This window comes from Pseudopodoces humilis, chromosome 4 (genome assembly GCF_049639895.1).
Source record: "Pseudopodoces humilis isolate 2021_Gansu_Grassland_sample_001 chromosome 4, ASM4963989v1, whole genome shotgun sequence".
NCBI lineage: Eukaryota > Metazoa > Chordata > Aves > Passeriformes > Paridae > Pseudopodoces > Pseudopodoces humilis.
Window position 1 is genome coordinate 18614031 of NC_142203.1, and position 21874 is coordinate 18635904.

Sequence of the window (21874 nt, forward strand, 5' to 3'; positions counted from 1 at the left end):
AATTAATGTTACAACAATTAATGTTACAATAATTTATCTCACTCCTAGTAATTTAACTTCTTAATCTTAAAAATATTACATTCCAAGAGACAATTTCATCTATTTAGATACCATCATTCCACTAAGCTAAATAGGTTGTATTTGGGGAAATGTAAGTGGAATCAGAATTCTCCTTCTAGCACATTCCTAGGTTCCTTATTCATGAAACATTAAAGACGTGTTACTGCTGGTTCTGTGATTTTTCCTGAACAGCAGGCTCACACTGGAGTCTGACTTTGCTCCATGTGCTCAGCAGTACAGGAAAGCTAACTCTTCCATGGATGCTGATTTACCAACCTGTGCGCTGCTACTGGTGATCCCTGCTCGTTAATGCAAGACTCATACTCATCCATTAATTTCTCAGCCATTAAGTCCTTGTAGAATGCGATCCAGAGCTAAAACAGAGGGTTAAATCAAGGGTGCAGGATTATAGTGGGTGAAGGCATCTTGTAAGCAGGCACAGAGTGCTCACACAGATCCTTGAGAGTATGTGCTCTGTACTCTCTGTCACGCTGGCTGTACTGGCACAGGGAGTGGTGTGGGAATGTCATCTGCTGATTAGAGGTACAGTTTATGCACCAGGACCAGTCTGTAACTCCCAAGAAGCTGCAGAGGCCAAAGATAATTCCAGAACTGGTTAGTTCCTAGATAGCTCTTTCAGAATGAATACCTTTTGCTTCTTTGAAGACATGAAATATATATGTAAATACAACATATATAAGGTAAACCATAACTTTTTACAAAGCACCCTCAATGACTATTTGAAAATTACAATCTGAAGAAGCTCTACAATTATGAGAAGCTGGCTAGGGCTCTGATGTGAATAAAATCATTAATATTATTTTTCACTACATTTTATTAAACTCATGCTTAATTTTAATGGTAAGATTACAGGCTTACACTTAGATTTATTTATCCTCATTCCTTTCCTCAAAAAAGTCAAAGCACATATAATCCTCCAGGTCTTTATTACCTGATTGCTATTTAATAAACTACAGAAGTCTCTGATATTGACACCTATGAAAGCTCTTGGGATGGCTGCAATGATCCTTATTTAATCGAGGTCTTCCAGGAAAAGATTTGTGGACCTTGTGCATGAGGCATAAATAGAAGTTCTACTGTGTGGTTACTTGTACATTTCACAGCAATCTCTTGTGTCTCTACTGTCACCATTCCTGTCCTGAGTAAATCTTCACATGCTGTTTACCTTCCATTATAAGGATTATGGAAAAGAATTTATTTAGTGGATTAATTTCCTTTTCCTATCTGTGGCATGCAGTTGCTATGTGGAGCAGTCATTCATATCCTATGTACAAGTCCACATTTTAAAGAAAGAGGACATGAAATGATTAGGGCATTTAAAAATTCAAATTTTAAATTGCTGAACTTAGTTAATTTTCAGGATGAAAAGCTTGTATGAATATAAATTTACAGTCAGTAAAGTGCCGCTGTCAAAAATTTGACATTTTTGTTTTTCTAAACACACCTTTAAATACCTAAAGTTGCTGAAATCCAAACCAAACCAGCCAAAACCAAAAATATTCCTATGCAAAACACTTCAAGAGTTGAAATGGACTTTGTGTAAAGTCTATAAGTTGCAAAACATGGGTTTAGTTTGCAAAGTAAGAACAACAAGGCCTTCATTTATGTGGATGCACCTGATTCTATCTCGTCGTAGAGCTTGTGGTCCTGCAATGGCAAGAGGCAGGAGGCAGGAAGCAAACTACTCCAGGACTCAGATTCTATTTCTGTGAGTGCATGTTTACCTTCAAGTACTCCTCTACAGATTCTGAAGGTGTGAAAACACTTGGTTCCCCTCTGTAAAACCTGTCAGCTTCATCTATAGGAACAGATTTGTTCTTTAACACCGGACCTTATCACTTAGAGTTTCCTTCAAACTTGAGTGGAAAAGTCATGTTCATAGGCATTGGTCCTCAGGAGAGACACAAAACACATTGATATGTGCTGGAGAGGCAACACATAAAGCAGGAGTGATCCAGGAGGTTTCTGGAGTGATCTGATGACAACTTGATGACAGAATTAAGCAAAGATAGCATGAATGAACAAGTTGTTTCTGACAAAGACACAAAAAAAGAAGTTCATAAGATGTAAAAGTAGGGCTAGGTGGTCCAGGAGAAATTCAGAGCCACACTCTGAGCATGTAAGGATAGAGTTAGGAAAGAAGAAGTCCATCTGGAGTAGAATCCAGTGAAGAAATTGAAAGGTAACAAGACTTTCATGGATATATCTGCAAAAAAGAAGAGAAAAAGTACAGGCCCACTAGTAAACAGGGCAGAGAACCTGATGACAGAGGAGCTGGGAAAAATTTACTGTTTTCCTTGCTTTAGTTTTCACTGGTAAGTCTTGGCATAAGGAATCCATGGCCACACAGACAAGTGGGGGAGTCCAGAAAAGTCCAGAAGAACTACCCTAGCAGATGAGGATCAAGTTAGGAAGCATTTAAACATATTGGACACACACAAGTTCATGGACACTCATAGGATGCACGTGCAAGGGCAGAGGGAGCTGTCTGATAGCATGGTGAGAATTACCTGTATGGAGCCCTAGGTAACCTGCTGGTCCTGCTCTGTGCCTGTATATTCAGTGCACTCAATCACTGCTTAGTTACACAGCAAATGAGCATTTTGGAGAAGGAATGTTTATCAAAAAAATCATGACAGAAATTACTCCATGAGGGACCTTAATGATCATTTAGTTCCCGTGGGCAGTGATACTGTTCACTAGACCAGGTTACTTAGAGCCCATCCAATCTGGCCTTGAACATTTTCAGGCATGGGACATTCACAATTTCTCTGTGCAAGCTGCTTTAGAGTTTCACCACTCCCTTAGTAAAGAATTTGCTCATAATATCTTATCTAAATCTACCTTAATTCAGTTTAAAACTATCTGCTCTTGTCCTATCACAACATGACCTTGTAAAAAGGCAAAAAAAATTGAAGTTATTTATCATTATCATCATCATCACCATCATCATCATCATCACCATCATCATCATTGACTGGGAAAATGGTCAAAAAAACAGACCAGTTGGTGAGATATATGGATTTTTCTTTAAGAAATTAAGCTATGCCATTTAAGTTTTTGTTTGTCAAGTCTAACTGTATATATTAGTTTCATATTATTCCCCATATATTGAAATGCATGCTTAATGACTCTTCAAAAGCAGTTGTATGATTTAGCAGTGTTCTATTTTATTTCTTGATAGTCATCCTAAATGCTAAAAAATAAAGTTAATGTATGCTGTGCTACTGCCACGTGGAAAGGGGAGATTCACTGAACCCTCGGTGTGTGATTATGTGCCAGTGCCCCAGGAAATCCCCGGCCCCTGTGCCTGACCAGTCTGTCAGCATCCTCTTGTGAGGACCCTTCACTGGGCAGTTCAGTGGGGCAGGGGGGGTCCAGGGCCGTTCCCCCTCCCGCATCTCCACATCTTTGCCCGTGGCTGGCTGGCGAACACCGTGCTCGGCGAGGGCCGGTGGTACCCGAGGGCCGATGTCTCCGGATGGCACCTGCGATAACCTCGGGAGGGGCACCTGTGTCAGCGTTCTCCCCACAGCTGCCGGTCCAAGAGCAGGACATGGCCCTTTCTCTCTCTTGCTTTTAAGCTGCTGGGAGGGTTATCAGCTGGAAAGGACACCGAGCTCCCTCTTCCCGAGGGTTTTGACAGAGCCTGGCCGTGGTGTCTCCCCTCTGCCCTCCATTTAGACCCCATAGATTGCGTTGTGTCTGGGAGGTCGGGAATGCTGACTGCGTTCCAGCCCGGAGTAGCAACTGTATTTTCCCCCGTAATTTTCAAATCCCCAGTCATTTTCCCACATTATTGTCTGAAAAAGGTTTTCTTCCTTTAATTTGAGTTGATTAGTGGTAACTAAGCAACTATTTCAAGTAGAGCCAGATGTAACTTCACTAAGTCACATTGATGAACAGGGAAAAGCAGCACCAAAGCAGAAAACTGGGTTCTGAAATTTGTACTAATAGTACTTAATTCTATTTTACATTTCATTGTGACCAGCTCTTATCTTGTGGCATTGTTCAAGGCTGCTTCGTAAAAAATGTTAGACAGGGACAATATTTGAAAGTGGTCTTTGAAAAGTTGTCATTTTCAAGGTAATTTTTTCTTATCATTGAAACAGTGCAAAGGAAAATCTCTTCATTTGCAGTGTAGAGTATAACTATAGACAAAAGATACAGCTGTAACTTCTTTGTATTTTGATATTGGTGCAAAACACTGATTTTACAGTTCTTAATGCATAATTGCTTGATACTCTTTAATCAACACCAGAGGAAACATATCAAATAAGCTTGCTTGATAATTTCAATTAATGCATTTAAATTTCACAGAATTTTTTGTAGCATCACACTTGCATGGCAAGACATCTGCTCTTGCTTTTAGCTCTCATAAGTATTTATACATGATGGCCCTTGAGCCATTGCTGTCTGCCTAAAAACCTTATACATTAATTTTGCTGGTTGATGGGCATATGTTAGATAATATATTTAATGGGTCACAAGTTAATTTCCATGGCAAACTACTGGCTACCAGAGGAATAGATTGTTTAATCGGTTGTGATAAACCTACCATTGGGAATATGAAGAATGGAAGTTGAATTACAGTGTTCTAAAACTGCCAAACATATAGCAATATGTAACATTTTTACCACCATAAAATGTTCAAATATGGGCTTTGTGATGCCTCTTTTTTTTTTTTTTTTAACAGGCTTTTCAGAAAGGATGAACTTTTCTTTGTCTGCTTCCATCATGGTGGGGCAGCACTGGACATTAGACTTGAGATCATCTTGTACATATATAAAGTAGCTGCATTCCCAGGATTTCTAGTTAAAATGTAATGTCATTCGCTCATAAATCAATCACTCATGCACCTTGTTACATATCGTGAGATCTTACTTATTTGCACATTATTGTAACAAAATATCAGAACATATTATTAATGCTGGTGGTTCTTGATTAAAGGCCTTTCATTTTTACTGCACTTTTTCTTCTTTTCATGGAGAGCTGAAAGCAATTGAAGGCAGACTCAAAATTTTGTAGTATTAGTTAGTTTTGAAGGTTTTGGTTGGTATAAATGACATTTCATTACATAAAATATAATACTACATTGTAGAGAATAATGTTCTGTTATATGAAAGAGAAATAATTTGAGTGAAAGGTTTATATGTTTATAATGATATTTTGTTATGAAATACTTCCCATGAAAGTATTATCTTTGACTACTAAGGCTCTGGTAGTATTTCTAACTTGCATGAATTGTGCCCAGAAATATTGATACAAGTGACTAAAACTAAATTGGGCTTATGTAGAAAATTAGCCCTCAAGTTTTCCTAATATGGTTAAGAAAAAAGGACAAAAGTTCTGCCCCTCAGGACTATTATGTTGCACATGTAGGCCATTGTTCCAGGCAAGAAAATGGAGTCATAGAGTAATTATTTCCCGTCTATTAGGAAATTAGGGAGGAGGCAAAAGGCCAGAGAAGACCACAACTGACCAGCTGGGGATACACGCAGGGTAAACATCCCTCTCACCTGCTGGGTCACCTTCAGGAACATATGCTGCAAAACTTGTGCCATCCCCGTATGAGCTTAATTTCTGTTATTTTCACAGAATCACAGAATGTTATGAGTTGGAAGGGATGCACAAGGTTCTTCAGGTCTAACTCTCATGAGAATGGCCTGTAGAGGGATCCATCTTGGTGGTTTTAGCATCACGCTTTAACCAACAGAGCTAATCTCAGGGTGTATCACCATAAGAATCCACAAAGTGCAGATGGTAGCTGGGTTGCAGTCATGGGCTTTCAGAAGAAATTTGTGCTGCTGCATTTTATGGAGGTGTTGAATTTCACTTTATTATATATCTAATCTAATCTAATCTAATCTAATCTAATCTATTAATATTAATATTAATATTAATATTAATATTAATATTAATATAATTATATAATAGATATATAATCATACAAAAATTCATATAATATAAAAAATTCACTTAGCACTTTAATCTGCTGAGTATCCCTCAGCTAGATACCTCCTGACTGGAGACCCCCTACGACTGGAGCCCCCAAGGTGCTGGTGTGGGTCTAGAAATAAGGAATTCACTCAATGCCAGGCTGCCTGGTGGTGTGTGACCCAGCCATTGCATCACTGAGGTCAAGAACTTTTACCCTTAGCAGATAGCTCATGGAAAGGTTCTGTTATTGTCTGATTTTTTTTTCTTTTTTTTTTTTTTTTTCCCCAGCTTGAAACCTAAAGCAGTAGGCTCTGCTCAGAAATATAAGGTCACAGAGGCTGTAATTGTTAACACCGCTTGAATTCTTACCATTGTATTGAAGAGTTATTGAAGTGACTGTATCTCTCTTCCCTCACAGTCCCTTTCTAATGTAAGGAATGCATTTTTTTGGCAACAAAATGCTAGGGAAGTCACTGATAGTTGTTTTGGAAAAATCTTATGAAGTATGTTCCTATTGTTTCCATGCTGTACTTGGAAATTTCTTACTGTGTTAATCTATTATATAAATAATATAGTACGACTCTCAAGTCAAGTCAAATGCAAAAAGAAAACATTTGTGAGAGAAATGCAATTTTAGTAATGCTTACTCTACTGAAAGTAGGTTCCTTTCCCAAGGTAAGAGAGAGAGAAAAAAATAGGTTTTGTGCCCAAAGCAGCCCAGATGGAACCCCAGTAGGAGGCATACTAGTGTAAATATAAGTTCTGTTTATTTCAGGCTTCACATTTCTGTTACGTTTCTTTGCTTTCCTAATTATAATATGGTAATATTCAATTACTAAATCTTCAGCGATTCTTTTTTTTATTTCAATTTTCAATGTTCTTTGTCATAAACTGCTTATACATTTTCCATGTATTAAAAATAGGTTTACTTTATGGGAAGACTGACTTCAAACCACTACATATTGCCTTTGTTTCCCTTTATGCTTCAGTATAGCTGAAATATTATATATTATGCCAAATAAAACACCTCAGGTAGCAAACCATCTAATCTTGTTACATTCTTCAAAGTAATTTATGTAAGCTGTGCTGTAACAACTTTCTGGAGCTCAAAATATAAATCTAGGTTGTCATGGATACACGCATGAGAAGGCTTTCTTTATAAATATGTTAGGAATCTGACAATTTATTTTTAGTAGAATTTTCAAAAAAGAAAAAAAGATGTAGTATATAACCAGGGCCATTATTGGTTATTCTGATTGCACTTGAATACATTTCTGTTTCTTCCTCTTTATTATCTCAAGATGTCTGTTAACAAGGAGGTTTATATGGATGTCAAAATGGCAGATAAGGGCCCTGGGCTTTTTCTCACCTGTGTTACCTACCCCCTTTGTACCAAGTATGCCTGAAGTGGAATTCATATATTGTTTACCCCCACCTAGAAAGTCAGAGTTTTTTTATCTAGCATGGGGTTAAGCAGTGCTTTCAGGACTGAAAAACATTCAGCTGGTATTTTTCTCTCACATTAGTTAAAATAAATATGGTAATTATGACATATAGCTAGATAAGCTAAATAATTCACGGAACTTTCAAGTCAGGAGATGCCTTCTAGTATCACATCTTCCATTTTGCTTCCTCTTCTCTGCTGCATCAGTAGTATAAGGGTCAATGCCCTCATACGTCATTTTCTGTACTGGTAATTGTAAAACACAAAGTTATAAGCTTCTAATGAAAAAATAAGAAGAGAAAACTAATTAAAAAGGGAATAGTAGATTGCTGGAAGTAATTCATAGTCATAAAAGTGTACCAAGCAAATTATTTTTTTAACACATTTTATCTGTAGATTTTGATAAAACAGAAAATAGAGAAGATGCTAGTTCAGAGGTCTGAAACTTTGTGTGTATTAATATAAAGTAAAACAAAAGCTCCAAGCCATTAAAGAGGATAAATGCAGGATTTCCATAGAATAAACACAAAATATTATGAATTGTCACAATTCATCACAAAATGTCACAATTTTTTCCAAGAGTACATAAATGTTCATGTCTCTGGGCTTGTTGCATTGGTAGAAAAACAGATTGTACTTAGCATTCATGCAGTTCTTTTCACAGAAATACTGTTAATTAAAAATTTCCTAAAAATTCCACATATGAAAATATAATCCCAAGTGCTGACTTGGAACATTCCATCAGACATCATATAATTTTGAAAAATGGTTATAAAAGATGTTGATACAAACATCTGTTCATTATTATTTTCCAGGAGGTTTTCTCCTAGGAACTTCTTTCTTGCTTATGCCTGCCCAGTTTCAACAGACAGTTTTCAGATTCTTCTCTTCTAAATTATCTTAACTGCTAGTTAAGCATTACATTTTCACTGTAGTGAAGTGATATGCAAATCATAGCCATAGAATCAGAAAGTCTTTGTTAAAAATCTGAAAAATAATTCATTACTTGTCTCCTCAATATAACAGATACTTTATACATAACAAAATAGAGGCATCAAGTTTAGTGCCAACAGCACAGGAAGAATCTGTTTGCCTTCTGGGACTAAGACATAAATCACAAAGCCAAAATTTCTGACCTAGCATATTAAGAAAGTGCTAAGAACATGAAAGGGTGAAATCACACAGTATTGGAGAGAATCTATTATTGGTTAAGGCCAGCAGGATAACCATTGTTTGATAAATAGAATATGGCATTACTACCATTCAGGTAATTAGAAATAAATTAGGAAATTTCTCAGCATTAGGAAATCTCAAATTTAATTTTCAGATTCTAGTAATGAAGAGCCTAAAATACAATATGCATGTGTTACCTTGGCATGTGATTTGAAAATCGTATGAATAAGGATTTGTAAGTATCAGTAGAATTAGTGAAGCTATGCCTGTTGGATGTAACAGAACAGTCTGCAGTGGGAACATTGACTTGACAAAGCATTTCTAGGTAAGCCAAAAAAGCTGCTCCAGAAAAGCCTTCCAGCAGCTTTATATTGCCAGTGGAATCTGTTCATTAAATATTGGTATGAGTGTCTAGAATTTTCTAGTAGTGATAGGGGAGCCATGAGCACAATGCAGTGCTAGACAATGCTCGATTAAAGGCTATTGCAAAGACCAGTTGCATAACTGAGTGTCACTTTAAAAAAAAAAACCAATCTGTTTTCTTTTGCTCTGTTTTCTTGTTCCTGTGGATTCTGCTGTTCTGTCCCAATAGTTATGTGTATTTTCTTTGGAGAAGTAAGAAGTATGGGCAACTTGTCTCCTTAAATTAGTAGCTAGTCTGTCATGAGTAGTACTACAGTTGTGCTGTACCAAAAAAAAAAAAAATTTAAAAAAAAAAAAGAGAGATAGATTCTTCTGTAGTTCAGTTTTATATTCCAATTTGAGTCTGCTGTCTGGTTTAAGAGTCTAGAACTGCATGAATATTGTTGTTTCCCAACAACTGGGATTATTGTTGCTATTCATTAGTTGGGGGGGTTCATGAACAACTTAAAAATTAACACCAAAATTAACTCATTTTGGCAGATTTTTTGGTGTATGAGTGATGGCTTTTCAAATGGACTGATTTAATTTGACTATAAACTGTGAAAGCAATGTGATGCAATGAAAAGGTAACAGTGAAGATCTAGTTTCCGTTTGTTTTTTTTTTTTTTTTGTTTCTTTTGAGCAAGGAACTACTCTACACTACATCTGAGCAGGGAAAGGGTCCAAATCCTATAACAACAAAATTGCCTTTTAAAAAAAAAATCAGTCTCAGGAAGTGGCTAGGCAAATGCAAGCTGAGACTACAGTTTATTTGATACAATTGATGTGTTTTTTACTGTTGCTCTCATCTGGCACTTTTTGTGTCACCCATCTGTTGTGTCTGACTAGGAAACTAGATTACTGTCTCCAGAGGCATTGACTACTCTTCCTACAGCTTTGATCAGTGATCAGCCTAAAAGCCCCCAAGCTTTGGTTTCTCCCCAGTGTGATACTGTATGCAAATATGTAATAATTGCAACAGACTACATGGAAAATGCCATCCAGAGTTTTTTGCCATCCACATGTGCCTATAATTGTTCCAGGAAAAATGTAGGTGTAAAATTGGAGGTGTTTGTGAGTCCAGGATATAACAAGAATATATTTAGACTTGGTGTGTGACTTTAGAAATAAATCAAAGCAAAATCCACAAAGTGCTGAAAATAGACCAAATTAAAGCTATCTATTTGAAAGTGTATTTTAAAGTAGACCACTGAAGTAATTTGTATCTATTTGAGAAGATAAGTGTGGTTTTGAATAATAGTGCTTTTTTAGATTTTGCCATTCCTCATTTGTTTAATTTCATTAAGAGCTCAGCCTTACACAATTTCTCGTATTATTCTGGAAAAGAAAATCACAAATTTCTCAGGGGATGCAGAGGATCAGCAACTCTGTAAATTGTCCTCTTATTGCCTAGCAGAAGACATTGCTGCTCAAAATGTGTATGGGAAAATTACTTACAACTCTAGTCAAGCTTTGTTTTTTAATTGAGGATGAAATTTCTATGAAGGATTTCCTAGTGAAATTTCAAGTATACAGTTAGTTAATTCGTAGTACGTATGTAATAAGTGTAATTTTAGATCTTTACCAAGTCCTTTTGCTTTTATTTGCTAGGACTATACCCGTTTGTGTTACATTGATTTGGCAATCTTCCTTGCAGCTGCTTCTGTTGAGCTGCCTGCTGTGTCTTTTCTTGGCCATCAGCCACTGGGGTGTTTCCTCACAAGTGTGAGGGTGCCCCTCCGTGGTCTTTTCAGTTTTGACTGCACGATTTACTGAGACAGACCCTTCACCATAAGGGCTCGGTGGGCAGATCAGTTCCTCAAATCAGTATGAACAGCGCTACACAGCTGAGTAGCTGGGGAAAGTACTGAAGGCAATGCAGGATTAGCTGTCTGCACTGATGCATGTTGAAAATTATAAAAATGTGATGAAAGGGAATACTCAGGAAAGCAGAGGGGTCAGTAATCAAACACTAATGTGCTCAACTCATCTGAACCAAGTAGTTGCTGGAGGCTTCATCATAAAGGTGGTGTCTCCACTAGGACTCTTCACCTTTGGGAGGAGGGCAGAAGTTGTGGGGGTGAGGTATGCAGAAATGCAATACCTGTGGAAAATACAATTTGGTTATCTTGGTTTTTTTTATAATGCCATAGCAGAAGGCATTAGAGATTTTTTGTAATTCATTGCTTCTCTCAAAGGGTAGTAAACTGTTTTCCAGTTCTGCAGTACTGTGAGCTGAAGTGAAGAAATTGACCTTGCTGCATAGTGCATCTGTGTGAATCAAGTGAAGAGAAGTACAGAAGTGCAAGAGAGTTGTTCTGTAGGGTCTTCATTGAAAGGCACAGCAGTCAGGGTGAAGTGCTCTCATGAAGTATTGTATTTTTTCTGCATTTTCTCTAGCAAAATAATGAAAACTAGAAAACAATACAGCACAATAACTTAGTAAATAATTAATTTGTATGTTTGTAAATTTGAATTTATAATAATAGTTAATTTGTAAATTTGATATCTGAATGGGAAATTACAAAGAAAATTATGTTATGGGTCAAAATTAAGAAAGTATTTACACAAAGTTAAACAGTGCAGATAAGAACATGATGGCTAAGATGGAAAGAAACTTTTAGCATAAACTTAAATCTAAATGTATGAGCATCCTTATTTCTGTCATAAACTGCAGAGGTTAAAGAACTGACAGCTTGCCTACACTTGAAATTCTATTTAAACTAAGAGAGATTGCAATTTAAAATACAGTATTTGTACCTAAGTAACAATCAACCATGGACATTTCTAGTCCCAAAATATAAGTGTTACATGCCTATGTGTCTTAACCTCCTCCAAAGATAAACTCTAAAAGACTTCAGCCTGCAATTAAAGAGGCACTTCTGGTGTAATACGCCATTCAAAGATACAGCTTCAATATTTAAGGGCTACTGAAGGCAAAGTGGTGCAAATTATCAGTAGCTGCAGAGGTGAAACCACAAATAATGGTGAAGGCTCCTTGTGACCTATCTGTTCAAACTTACATTTTCAGCCCATAGTCTGGCTTTGAGACTCCTCCACTTGTGTATTTTGGAACTGGGAGCAATCAAACAGGGTCTCTAGAAAAATACTTCTGACAAGGGCGTAGGGGGCATGCTGCACTGCCCAGTTCACCTGCCTCTCTCACAAGTCTGCTTCCTCTGGTTCTCTGCAGTACTGTGTGCTGTGATACCTCCGAGAACTCTTGTGGTAGCCCAGCTAGGTGCTTTTCCAGGCAAACACCAGATGTAGATCAGTTAAAGGAAATCTCAAGGTAGTAGGCATGTAAAATAATCATATTTGATATTCATCACATCCCTATAAACCTTGGGATAAAAGAAAGAATACCCCTTACTTTGGCTTTTCAGTCAGTTGCCAAAAGACATGATTTATAGCTACATACAATAATGTTTATATATATGCTTGAAACCATCTATGGGATTGTCCTCATCTATAGCAAATTATTTAATTAATATTTAATAAGTATATCGACATTACATTGCATTAGTATGTGTGTCTATGTCTGGGGAAGAGGGAATTATGAGCATGTGGTAAAAGATCTGTGAAATATCTTGGCAGAGATAACAGCAGAAAAACCACCTCAGGCATGCAATGAATAGAAAAGATGGGAGAGCAGTAGATTAATTTTATAATTTAATTATCTGTTGAGTTAAGCATCACTTAAATTTGTGTCCCTTTAAAAGTTATGGCAGGCATAAAATTAAGTATAGTTTATCCAAACCTTATAACATCAACTTATCTTTCTATCATCTGATTTTTGCACGAAATCACAAGAAGTGGACATAAATAAATTGAAATATGAGTGCATTGAAAAAGTTCTCTTACTGTTATTAGCACAGCCTTCTATTCATTGATATACTTTTAAATTTTTTTTAGCTTACAGCCCTGCAAAGTGACTGGATACTAAGGTGAATTGCACTTCTTTACTATACCAATGGAAGGATTTGTTAGCACTGACTTTGTAACAAGAACTTCTGAATTATTTATTTATCTATTGCCATCCTGCCATTTCCTCCACAAACCTAAGACATGTCCAAAATGTGTTATGAAGAACTCACACCTCCACATCAGTGTGTTTGTGTAGCAGTCCCACTTGGCCACTGCAAGCAAAGCTAGCTCTATTTTTAAATGCAAGGCTAGCTCTATTTTTTCTGGTGTTTCTATCTCACTGGGAAGTGCAAGCCTTTTGGTCCAAGAGCAAGGAAGCCTTGGAAAAGTGGCTCTCTAGTTACACAGTGAAGATGTCTTTCTTCTCACCTAAGTTGTATTGAGGCCTTTGACATGGTCCCCACATCATCCTTCTCTCTAAATCTGAGAGGTATGGATTTGATAGGTGAACTCTTTGATGGATAAGGAGCTGGCTGGATGGTCACATCCAGAGGGTAGTGGTCAATTTTTTCACCAACATCTGTACAAGAATTGTCCTCCAGGGCTCTGTAGTGGCACCAGTGTTGTTTAATGTCTTCATCAATGACATGGACAGCAGGATCGAGTGCACCCTCAGCAAGTTTGCAGATGACACTGAGCTGAGTGGTGCAGTTGACACACTTGAAGGACAGGGCACCATCCAGAAGGACCTGGACAAGTCTGAGAGACAGGGCCATGGGAATCTCATGGGGTTTAACAAGGCCAAGCACAAGGCTGTACACCTGGGTCAGGGCAAGCCCCAGTATCAAAACAGGCTGGGTGATGAACAAAACAAGAGCAGCCCTTCAAAACAAAAGGACTTGGGGATGCTGGCAGACAAAAGCCAGCCATGGGCAGTCACAGCCCAGAAAAACAGTTGTGTCCTGGGCTGCATCCAAAGCAGCGTAGCCAGCAGGGCCAGGGACAGCATTCTGCCCATCAAGACCCCACCTGGAGTCTTGCATCCAGCTTTGGGGGTCACCAGCACAGAGGAGGGCCACAAAGATATCAGTAGGCTGGAGCACCTCTCCTGCGAGGAAAGGCTGAGAGGGTTGTTGTTATTCAGCCTGAAGAAGAGAAGGCTTTGGAGAGACTCTCAGCAGACTCCGATACTTGCAGGTGCCTATAGGAAAGATGGGGCAGGCTTCCATGACTTCTTGTCATGGAAAAGGGGCTGTGGTTTTTAAACTGAAAGAGATTGATCTGTATGAAGAAGGTTTTTAGAATGAGGGGGGCTGCCAGAGAGGTGGCTGGTTCCAAATCTCTGGAAACACTCGAAGTCAAGTTGGACAGGACTCTGACCAGGTTTACTTCAAGATGTCCCTGCTTATTGCAGGGATGCTGTACTTCCCTTCCAACCCAAACTATTCCAGGATTTTATGATTCTGCTCTATGATGTACATGGGAAAAACAGGTGTGATAAATATGGGAAAACTCTTCTGCCTGATGTTTCTCCACAGGTAGACAGTGGCCACACAGAGGAGGTTTTCTACCATGCTGACCAATACATCTCTCATTTACTGGTCCTGTCCTTCCTGTCTTTCATTTACACAGCATCTCTTATTTAATAAAGGAATTGTTATTTGGGCAGGATAGGAGATTAGTGTTTGTCTTTGCTTATAATACTTTTTTGTTTAATTTTGCTCTCAGGTTGAAAATGCTAGACACTGTTGATGTGCTAAGAGTGGTTTGGATGTTAATGTGTTTCTCAGAAACTTTCTCCAGCATTTCCAGAGGAATTAAATTTTACTGTATCAGAGCTTTCTAAGTGTAGAATTATTGTCATGCTAGACTGCAGGAATTCAAAAAGATGCTTACCATGAACAATAGGTTTAAGAATAGAAATCTCTCTGTGTTGCAGGAAGCAATGGAATTTGTCTTCTATTTGCTTTGCTCTCCTGTGGTATCCAAGGTGCTCCTTTGCAAGAGACTAAGAACTAGAGGTGAATACTGATGGTGCAGTGAGCATGCTTCAAGGACAAAATCTTTTAATATGAAAGTGGCAGCTCTGTCTTTTAAATCTAGCAAAGCAGGTCTTAAATTCCAGTGGGATTGATGCATCTTTGCACCTCCTAATAGGCCTCAGATTGTAGAAGCTGAGCTGATCTGAACATTTGCTTTTTCCAACAGAAATATGAGATTCAAACTCTGACTTTTTCACTGAAGTGATAAAAAGTTCCTCAAACGACACAAACCCCACCCCCCACCATCATATTCCTAATATTTCACTGCTGTTTTTAATCATTATGGTCAGAATCTTGGAGGAAAAAAATAAGCTTTTCAGAACTTCCTTCTTTCAAAATATTCACCATCTATGTTTACCAAAAATGGGGATAGGGAAGTGGGGGTGTGCTGGGAATACGAAGAAATCTCCTTGCTTCAGTTTTCTCATATTTACAGTTAATAGCCTCAAAATCATTCCAGTATTGCTTATAGGTAAGAAATATACATTAAAAATAAAACTAATTAAGGCTTGGCCTTAGGGACAAGCAGTTTAAATGGTCTACCCAAAGACACCCAAGGATTTTGTAGTGGAAGGGAAGCTCCTATCTCAAGATAATATCCTGTCCATCAGAGCTTCCTCACTGCCACTGACAGAAGTTCACATTCTTGCACACACTTTGTGCAAATACACATGATTAGGTGAGGTACAACGCCAAGGAAAACAGGCATGTGAATAAGCGTTGGTGTGTGTTAAACAGTGCAGCATATAACAACTCTCATCCCTAAGGTACTATTTGCAGAAGAAGGCAATGATAGAGCTCATCTCAAAGAGAGGAAGTTCTGTGGAAGCTAGAAGATACATTGGGCTCACTATTTTTAGTTTATTAAAGCTATCTGTTATGTTTCTTCGTTGTGTTTAGCTTTCTAGCATCTTCAGAGAGTTATTACTCTACTTGTTGAAAAGAAGGGCAGCATGCTATGACTCCTCTGTCTTTGTGCCAAGCACACAGGCTGAACATTTTGTTTTACAGCAGATACCAAATGCAAAGTGGATGTGAAAGAGACAAGGTAATTATGATTATGGTACTTTCCCAAGAAACTCTTTCCTGAACTTCAAAGGCAGAAAAAAGTTCTAAGCATTATTTGAGGGGGTGTGCGATAGGGGGAAGCTATGGTCTTGAGTGTTGTGAGCTCTTGTTTTTGATTTGAGTATTTTTCTTTCTTTTAACTATGAACCCCAAAAGCTTAATCATTTGATACAATTACCTTTATAGCTGGACAAAGTTACCATGCTACACATTTTCTAAGGTGCATGCTATTTTAAGTCCGTATTATTTTTTTTCTACCTGTTTAGTTTTGTTTCCTTTATATAGCCGTGGAAAAGCAGTTGCAGATAATCATATTTAATTACTCAAGTTTAATTTTGCTATCAATGCAAGTTTTTTTCCCTCCTTTCATAAAATAAATACATTCAGAACTCAAACAAGAGGCATTTATGTATGCATAATTTTAACCAGCTGCTCAGTCACAACCAGAAATTAATTTGCACAAATTTTGTCACTAAGTCATGGTGTCTCTGGGTGTCCTACCCACTCCATTCTACAGACACCTCATGGTCTAGTCCCTGTACATTTGAGGTTCTATAATTTTGCCATGTACAGTGGGGTGGAACAAGTGAGACCTCTTCTGGTGCACAGTCAGTCTTGCACTTTCTTCTTGGACTATGTTCTGGGCAGAAAAAAATTTTAATCCAACACTGACATTGAATAAGAACCTTTATACAATTCCTGAGAGGCTACAGTGAAGAGGAGCTGATTGGTATACCTATGTTCAAGAGAAACTGTAGTCTTCATCTCTTTGCACCTCATTTGGACAATTACTCAGCTTTACTGACGAATGTAGACACAATACTAAGAATAAATTATAAACAGAAGTGAAATATATGTGCTTTATGGGAATTAAAAGGGAATGTGAAAATGGCAGATCAGTGAATCCTAGCTAAGTAAATTGAATATTTCCTAACCTCAGTTATGAGAGATTTAAACTTCATTGAGAAGTGGGTGTTTTCATCCATAATCCAAAAACTGGTCATTACTGGTCAATAAAAAATCACCATTGCTTTATAGAATGTTTCTTTTACACTTCCTAACTCTTACTTCACGTAATCTTCATGCCCTACAAGTGAAAAAAAAGAAAATAGTAAGAAGAAGGTAAGGCATTTTTTCTTTGGCTGGAGAGCTGCCATTAAGAACATCTCCATTATCGGAGAAGGCCATTTACTGCCCCAAATGTAAACATATTTTGCCATACTTGAATTGCCTGAGCAATATTACTCCATGTGCTTTCATGTCTTTGATAGAATTCTTTAGTGCATGTATTTAATATTCAAACGAGCTGACTTGGTTTGGCTTTGTCTGAGGGATTTTTTTGCCAGGATGTGTATGTTAACACTCGTGCCTTTACAGTACAGCTTATAATCATTGCCACTTGCCACTGGCACACCGATACTCTGCCAGATCAATTAAATGCTTCCTAGGGCCACTGTATCAGTAAATCAAGAGTGAATTTATTTCACCCCCGCCTCAGTCTCTGTCTTGTCTGAGCCTTGGCCCCACCTCCCCTCATGCCGGTTTCCCTTTCCTCGCAATGCTCTGGGAAACAAAGTGCAGGTACGCCTGCCTAGCTTCATTTAAATTATCTTCCTTCTGCCCTGCTTTTGGCCCGGGCAAGCGCATGGGTGAGGCAGGTGGCCAGCCCTGCTGCTCCCGGAGGCGGGCGGGAGCGGCCGCCCGCGCCGCATCCCGGTGTTCCTGCCGGCCGCCCCTCGGGGCTGCCGGAGCCGCCTGCCCCGCTCGGGGGGATCGCCTCCGTCCCTCCGGCCGCCTCTGCTATGCACGGACCCTGCTCCCCGCGCAGGAGGCTGCTGCTCTATGCAGGCGGCTCGGCGGCTGCCGCTGCCCCCCCCCGCCCAGCCCCGCCCCGCCCATCCTAACCCAGCTCATCCTAACCCAGCCCAGCCGAGCCCAGTCTCTGCCCTGCGGCATCGCGGGCGGGACGCGTCGAGCGTGGGATGCCCGCGACCCGGAGGGCGGCTTCCGCGGTAGGCGCTGTCAGGTCTGCGGCTGATCTCCCGGTGGGATTTGCGGACAGTCATGAACCAGACCGAGGCTCCCCGGCCGCTCAACTGGACCATCAGGAAGCTGTGCCATGCCGCCTTCCTCCCCTCTGTCAGACTCCTTAAGGTACGGTGAGAGCCCCCTTTACCTTCGAGAACCGGTGTCTGCCGCTAAGCATCTGCCCGGAGGGCTGCGGTCGCCGTTGCTGGAAAGTTAATTTAGAATTAGTCCCAACTTTACTATTAATTACCTTGCCTGCTGCCTTTAAAACCCCCTGTGAGCACCTGGAGCTACCAATATTGTGCGTCTGTACTCTATTCATACAGTATACAGTGAGTTTGTGTGCCCATAAAGGTCTGTGAAAGGGGTAAAAAAGGAAGTAAGGGACGGTGGATATCATCTGTGCTTCAATTTGCTTTGTCTTAGCAATTGCTGTGAACCTCCAGGGATGAAGAAGGTGTCTGTTTCTAAGGCGTGTTCCTTTGTGAGCAGCTCTCTGCTATCTGTTCTTTGGGTTATCTGGCCCCTAGGCATTACCTGGAGATCCAGTACCATTCTCACCAACTTGTAAGTGGAGCAATATGTGGGTGGAAAAAAATTATCTTGGTTTGCTGAAAGCTGTACATGGGAATAGGATCAGTTAAAGACTGGCAGTACAGACAGTATCAGTGAAACTTTTTTTTTTTTTAATTTGTTTAAACTAAGTGTCACAGTTTTGAAGGTGCTTTTAAAGGTGTTTTTAAATGCGCTTTCCTAGGAAATAATTATTTTCTGTTTGAAAAAAATTATTTGGGATTATATACTGTGGAAGACTCTTATTCTCAGCATGCAAAGTACCATTACTACCATGTGCCCCACTGAAGCTGTTTAAGAGGCATTTGTAGCCAGAAAAGGAAATCTCTTGAATCAACTTTTTTTGTGAAAAATAGGTTACATTAAACTGAAAAAAAAATAGGTTACATTAACCTGAAAAGTCTTGTTTGTTCTTGAAACAAATGAAATTTTAAACAATATACTAATTTCCCTGTAGGCTTTGTTTTATAAAATGTTTTATTCATTACAATATTTATCTCATTTCATCATAGTGTTTGATAGTTTGGCTTTGAAATTAATATGTAGCCAGGTAAAGCATGGCAAGTCTGATGGAGTATTAGATGGTAATGTTTGATATAACCATTCGCTTTTGTGTGAGTAGCTTGGAAATTAGGTCAGTTCTTACTACTGCAACATGCTTGAGCAGTAGTGTAGCGTATGACATTGCACTAAGCAGACATATGTTATATGTATAATTATTGTATGTATGATTCACAAGTGACCATACTGTGTATCCTAGCAGGTATTTTTCACATCCTCACAGGAAGGGCTACAGTTGAAAAATATTTCTATTTCCAAACCAGATGTATGGCTGCTGGGGGGGTAAATTGTGAGCATATCCAAAGAACAAAAGAAAGATAAAACTTAGATTTTTGAAAAATCAAAACATAACTAATACAGAGAAAATAAGAAAGTGGTGTTGAATGTTTTGTAAAGGCTTCCCCCCCAGCCCCAGAAGCACTCATGAGAATATGCTAACTCTACAAGTCTGATGCTTTAGAACAACATCATTTTGCAAGGTGTGAGGACTCGAATGTGGGGAGTTTTACTGGTCTCAATACCAGTGGAGCAGAGGCTGAGGGGGTGTAATCTGCAGCATTTCTTCTTTGGCGGATGAATGTTGTCCCATGTGTATGGTTTCTCTTCATTGCTTATTAAGGATGAACATTGTGATTCATTATTAAAAGAGCTGACTAAAAAGGATTTTCTGAAGCTACAGCTATAACCCATTAGGGAAAGCTAGTGACTGCAGAGTCAAAAAGAGCAGGGAAAATAACCAGAGATAAGCAAGCTCTGCACAGAGGGTGTGGGAAAGACCACAGCAGAGAAGGTGGAACTCTGGCTCCTCTCTCTGCTCACGAGCAGTGCTTGTTGACTGGAGAGGGAAATGCATACATCAGCATCTTCAAGGCTTCCCAAAAAAAGCTTAAATTTTCACTCCTTCTCTTTGTCTTTTATTATTTAATGTGTTTAAATCAAGTGAGTGACAGAAGAACAGGGGCTTATTTGTAGAATTCCACTAGCCAACCTGAGGAAATTCTCCTGTCATCAAGGAAAGGGTGTAGTAACAGCAGCATTAGAGGACTAGTATAAATATTTTCCTGCATACAAAATATTCTTTTCTATTTCATGTTTTATTTCCCAAAATAAAGAAGAAACTTTTTTTTTATTAAAAAAAAAATTCAATGAAAGGTGCTCCTCTAAATTCCAAAACATTGGAAAGGCAAGTGCAGTAGTCCAAGATAATTTTTTTTTTATTTCACAATTTCCAGTTGGACTAAGTGGTCTTAAAGGCTAGTGCAATATTGTTTCTAAGTAGATGTTCATTAAACCCTTTCCTATACAGCTTTTCTCTGATGACAATGCTGTCAATAACAAAATAAACTTTGCAAAGCCTGATATGTTATGGCACAATTTTATTATCGTTTGCTTTATCTATCATTGTCAAAATCCATTTCAGTGTACATTGTAAATTTATTTAGAGTAAGAAAATATAAAACATTATTGCATCTTTTTCATTTCTGTACTTATTTTAGTCTACCAGAACGAAACTAATAGACCATTAAGTTCCAAGACAAGCTTTTTCCTGAACTTGTAAGAATGAGAGATAGCAGAGATTTCCTCTTTTACAGACACAAAAATTCACTGTGACATTACCTGGACGTTGCTAATAAAGGGCATGAACTTTTCAATTATTTCCATGTTTTTTTTCAATGAAAAGTTTAAAGTTCTTATCTGTGGATACAATTTTAAACATATCGTCAGTGCTTTCATGGTGATGGAATGTAAATAAACACTGAAATCTAGAACTGCATGGAGGCAAGGCTCTTTGTGTTGTCTTGGAACTACTGGTTTTTAAATAGGTACTGAAGGAGATACTCAGCAGGTAGGTCAAGTTCTTGTTCCACCCTGTTGAAATGGATGAGCAATGCTCAGTTGCTTCAACTGACGTTGGATAAAGCTCTGGCCACAGTGGCCTCATTTAATTTAGATAAGCTAGATTTGTAGATGCGTCCAGTTTTGCTCCCTTTGCGTTTCTTCCAGGCATGCATTCTGTTCCAATGCACTTCACTAATACCTTCACATTTAGGTGGAGTTGTATAATCCTGTTTTCTCAGTTTTTTTATTTTCTGACAGGCACAGAGTACTAGGAGCTGTACTGGAAGTACAGATTGAAACAATTTATTGAAGATTTTTACCACTTGTGTCAATGGCTCATCCTTCACTGCTCCTGTTTTTTATCCTCTAATAAGTTACTTCCTGTAGCACATTCCATGATGATTTTGGGGGGGTTTTTTGGGGGGTTTTTGGTGTTTTGTTTTTTTTGGTTTTTTTTGTTATTGCTTCAATATGCTCAAAACATTCTAATACACTGCCTCATGTCTTTCTGTCTGAGGTAAGGACTAAGAAGTGCTTTGAGCAAATACGCAGAGAGGTTGGCTTTGTGCAAAACTGTCACTCTCCTGAGATAATCAGGTTAGTTTAAAAAAACCAAGACATTTTAGAACAATGTTTTGGGTTCTTAAAAAATGAATGAGTGAATGAATGAACGAATGAATGAATGACGTCATGCTAAAGACCTCACTCAGAGGCCACTGTGCCCTAGGAGAGGCTGCAGATGTTGTCCTTCTGCTTGAAACAGACATAATACATGCCATGTGATCAAGAAATGGGCAATATGCTCAAGAAATAAAAAAAAATAATGAACTGAGTGTAGAAGAGGACTGAATAAAAA

The 21874-nt window shown here is 38.6% G+C and overlaps 1 protein-coding gene across 2 annotated transcripts in view; it reads left to right on the plus strand.

Annotated features, from left to right (window-relative positions):
- Nucleotides 1–18081: 18081 nt before the first annotated feature.
- TRPM3 (transient receptor potential cation channel subfamily M member 3) overlaps nt 18082–21874 on the plus strand; it is a 292975-nt gene continuing 289182 nt past the window's right edge. For both annotated transcript variants that reach the window (XM_088054046.1, XM_088054045.1), the window contains exon 1: nt 18082–18171. In XM_088054046.1, coding sequence (XP_087910172.1) covers nt 18082–18171 — 90 coding nt within the window. The remainder of the gene's footprint in view (nt 18172–21874) is intronic.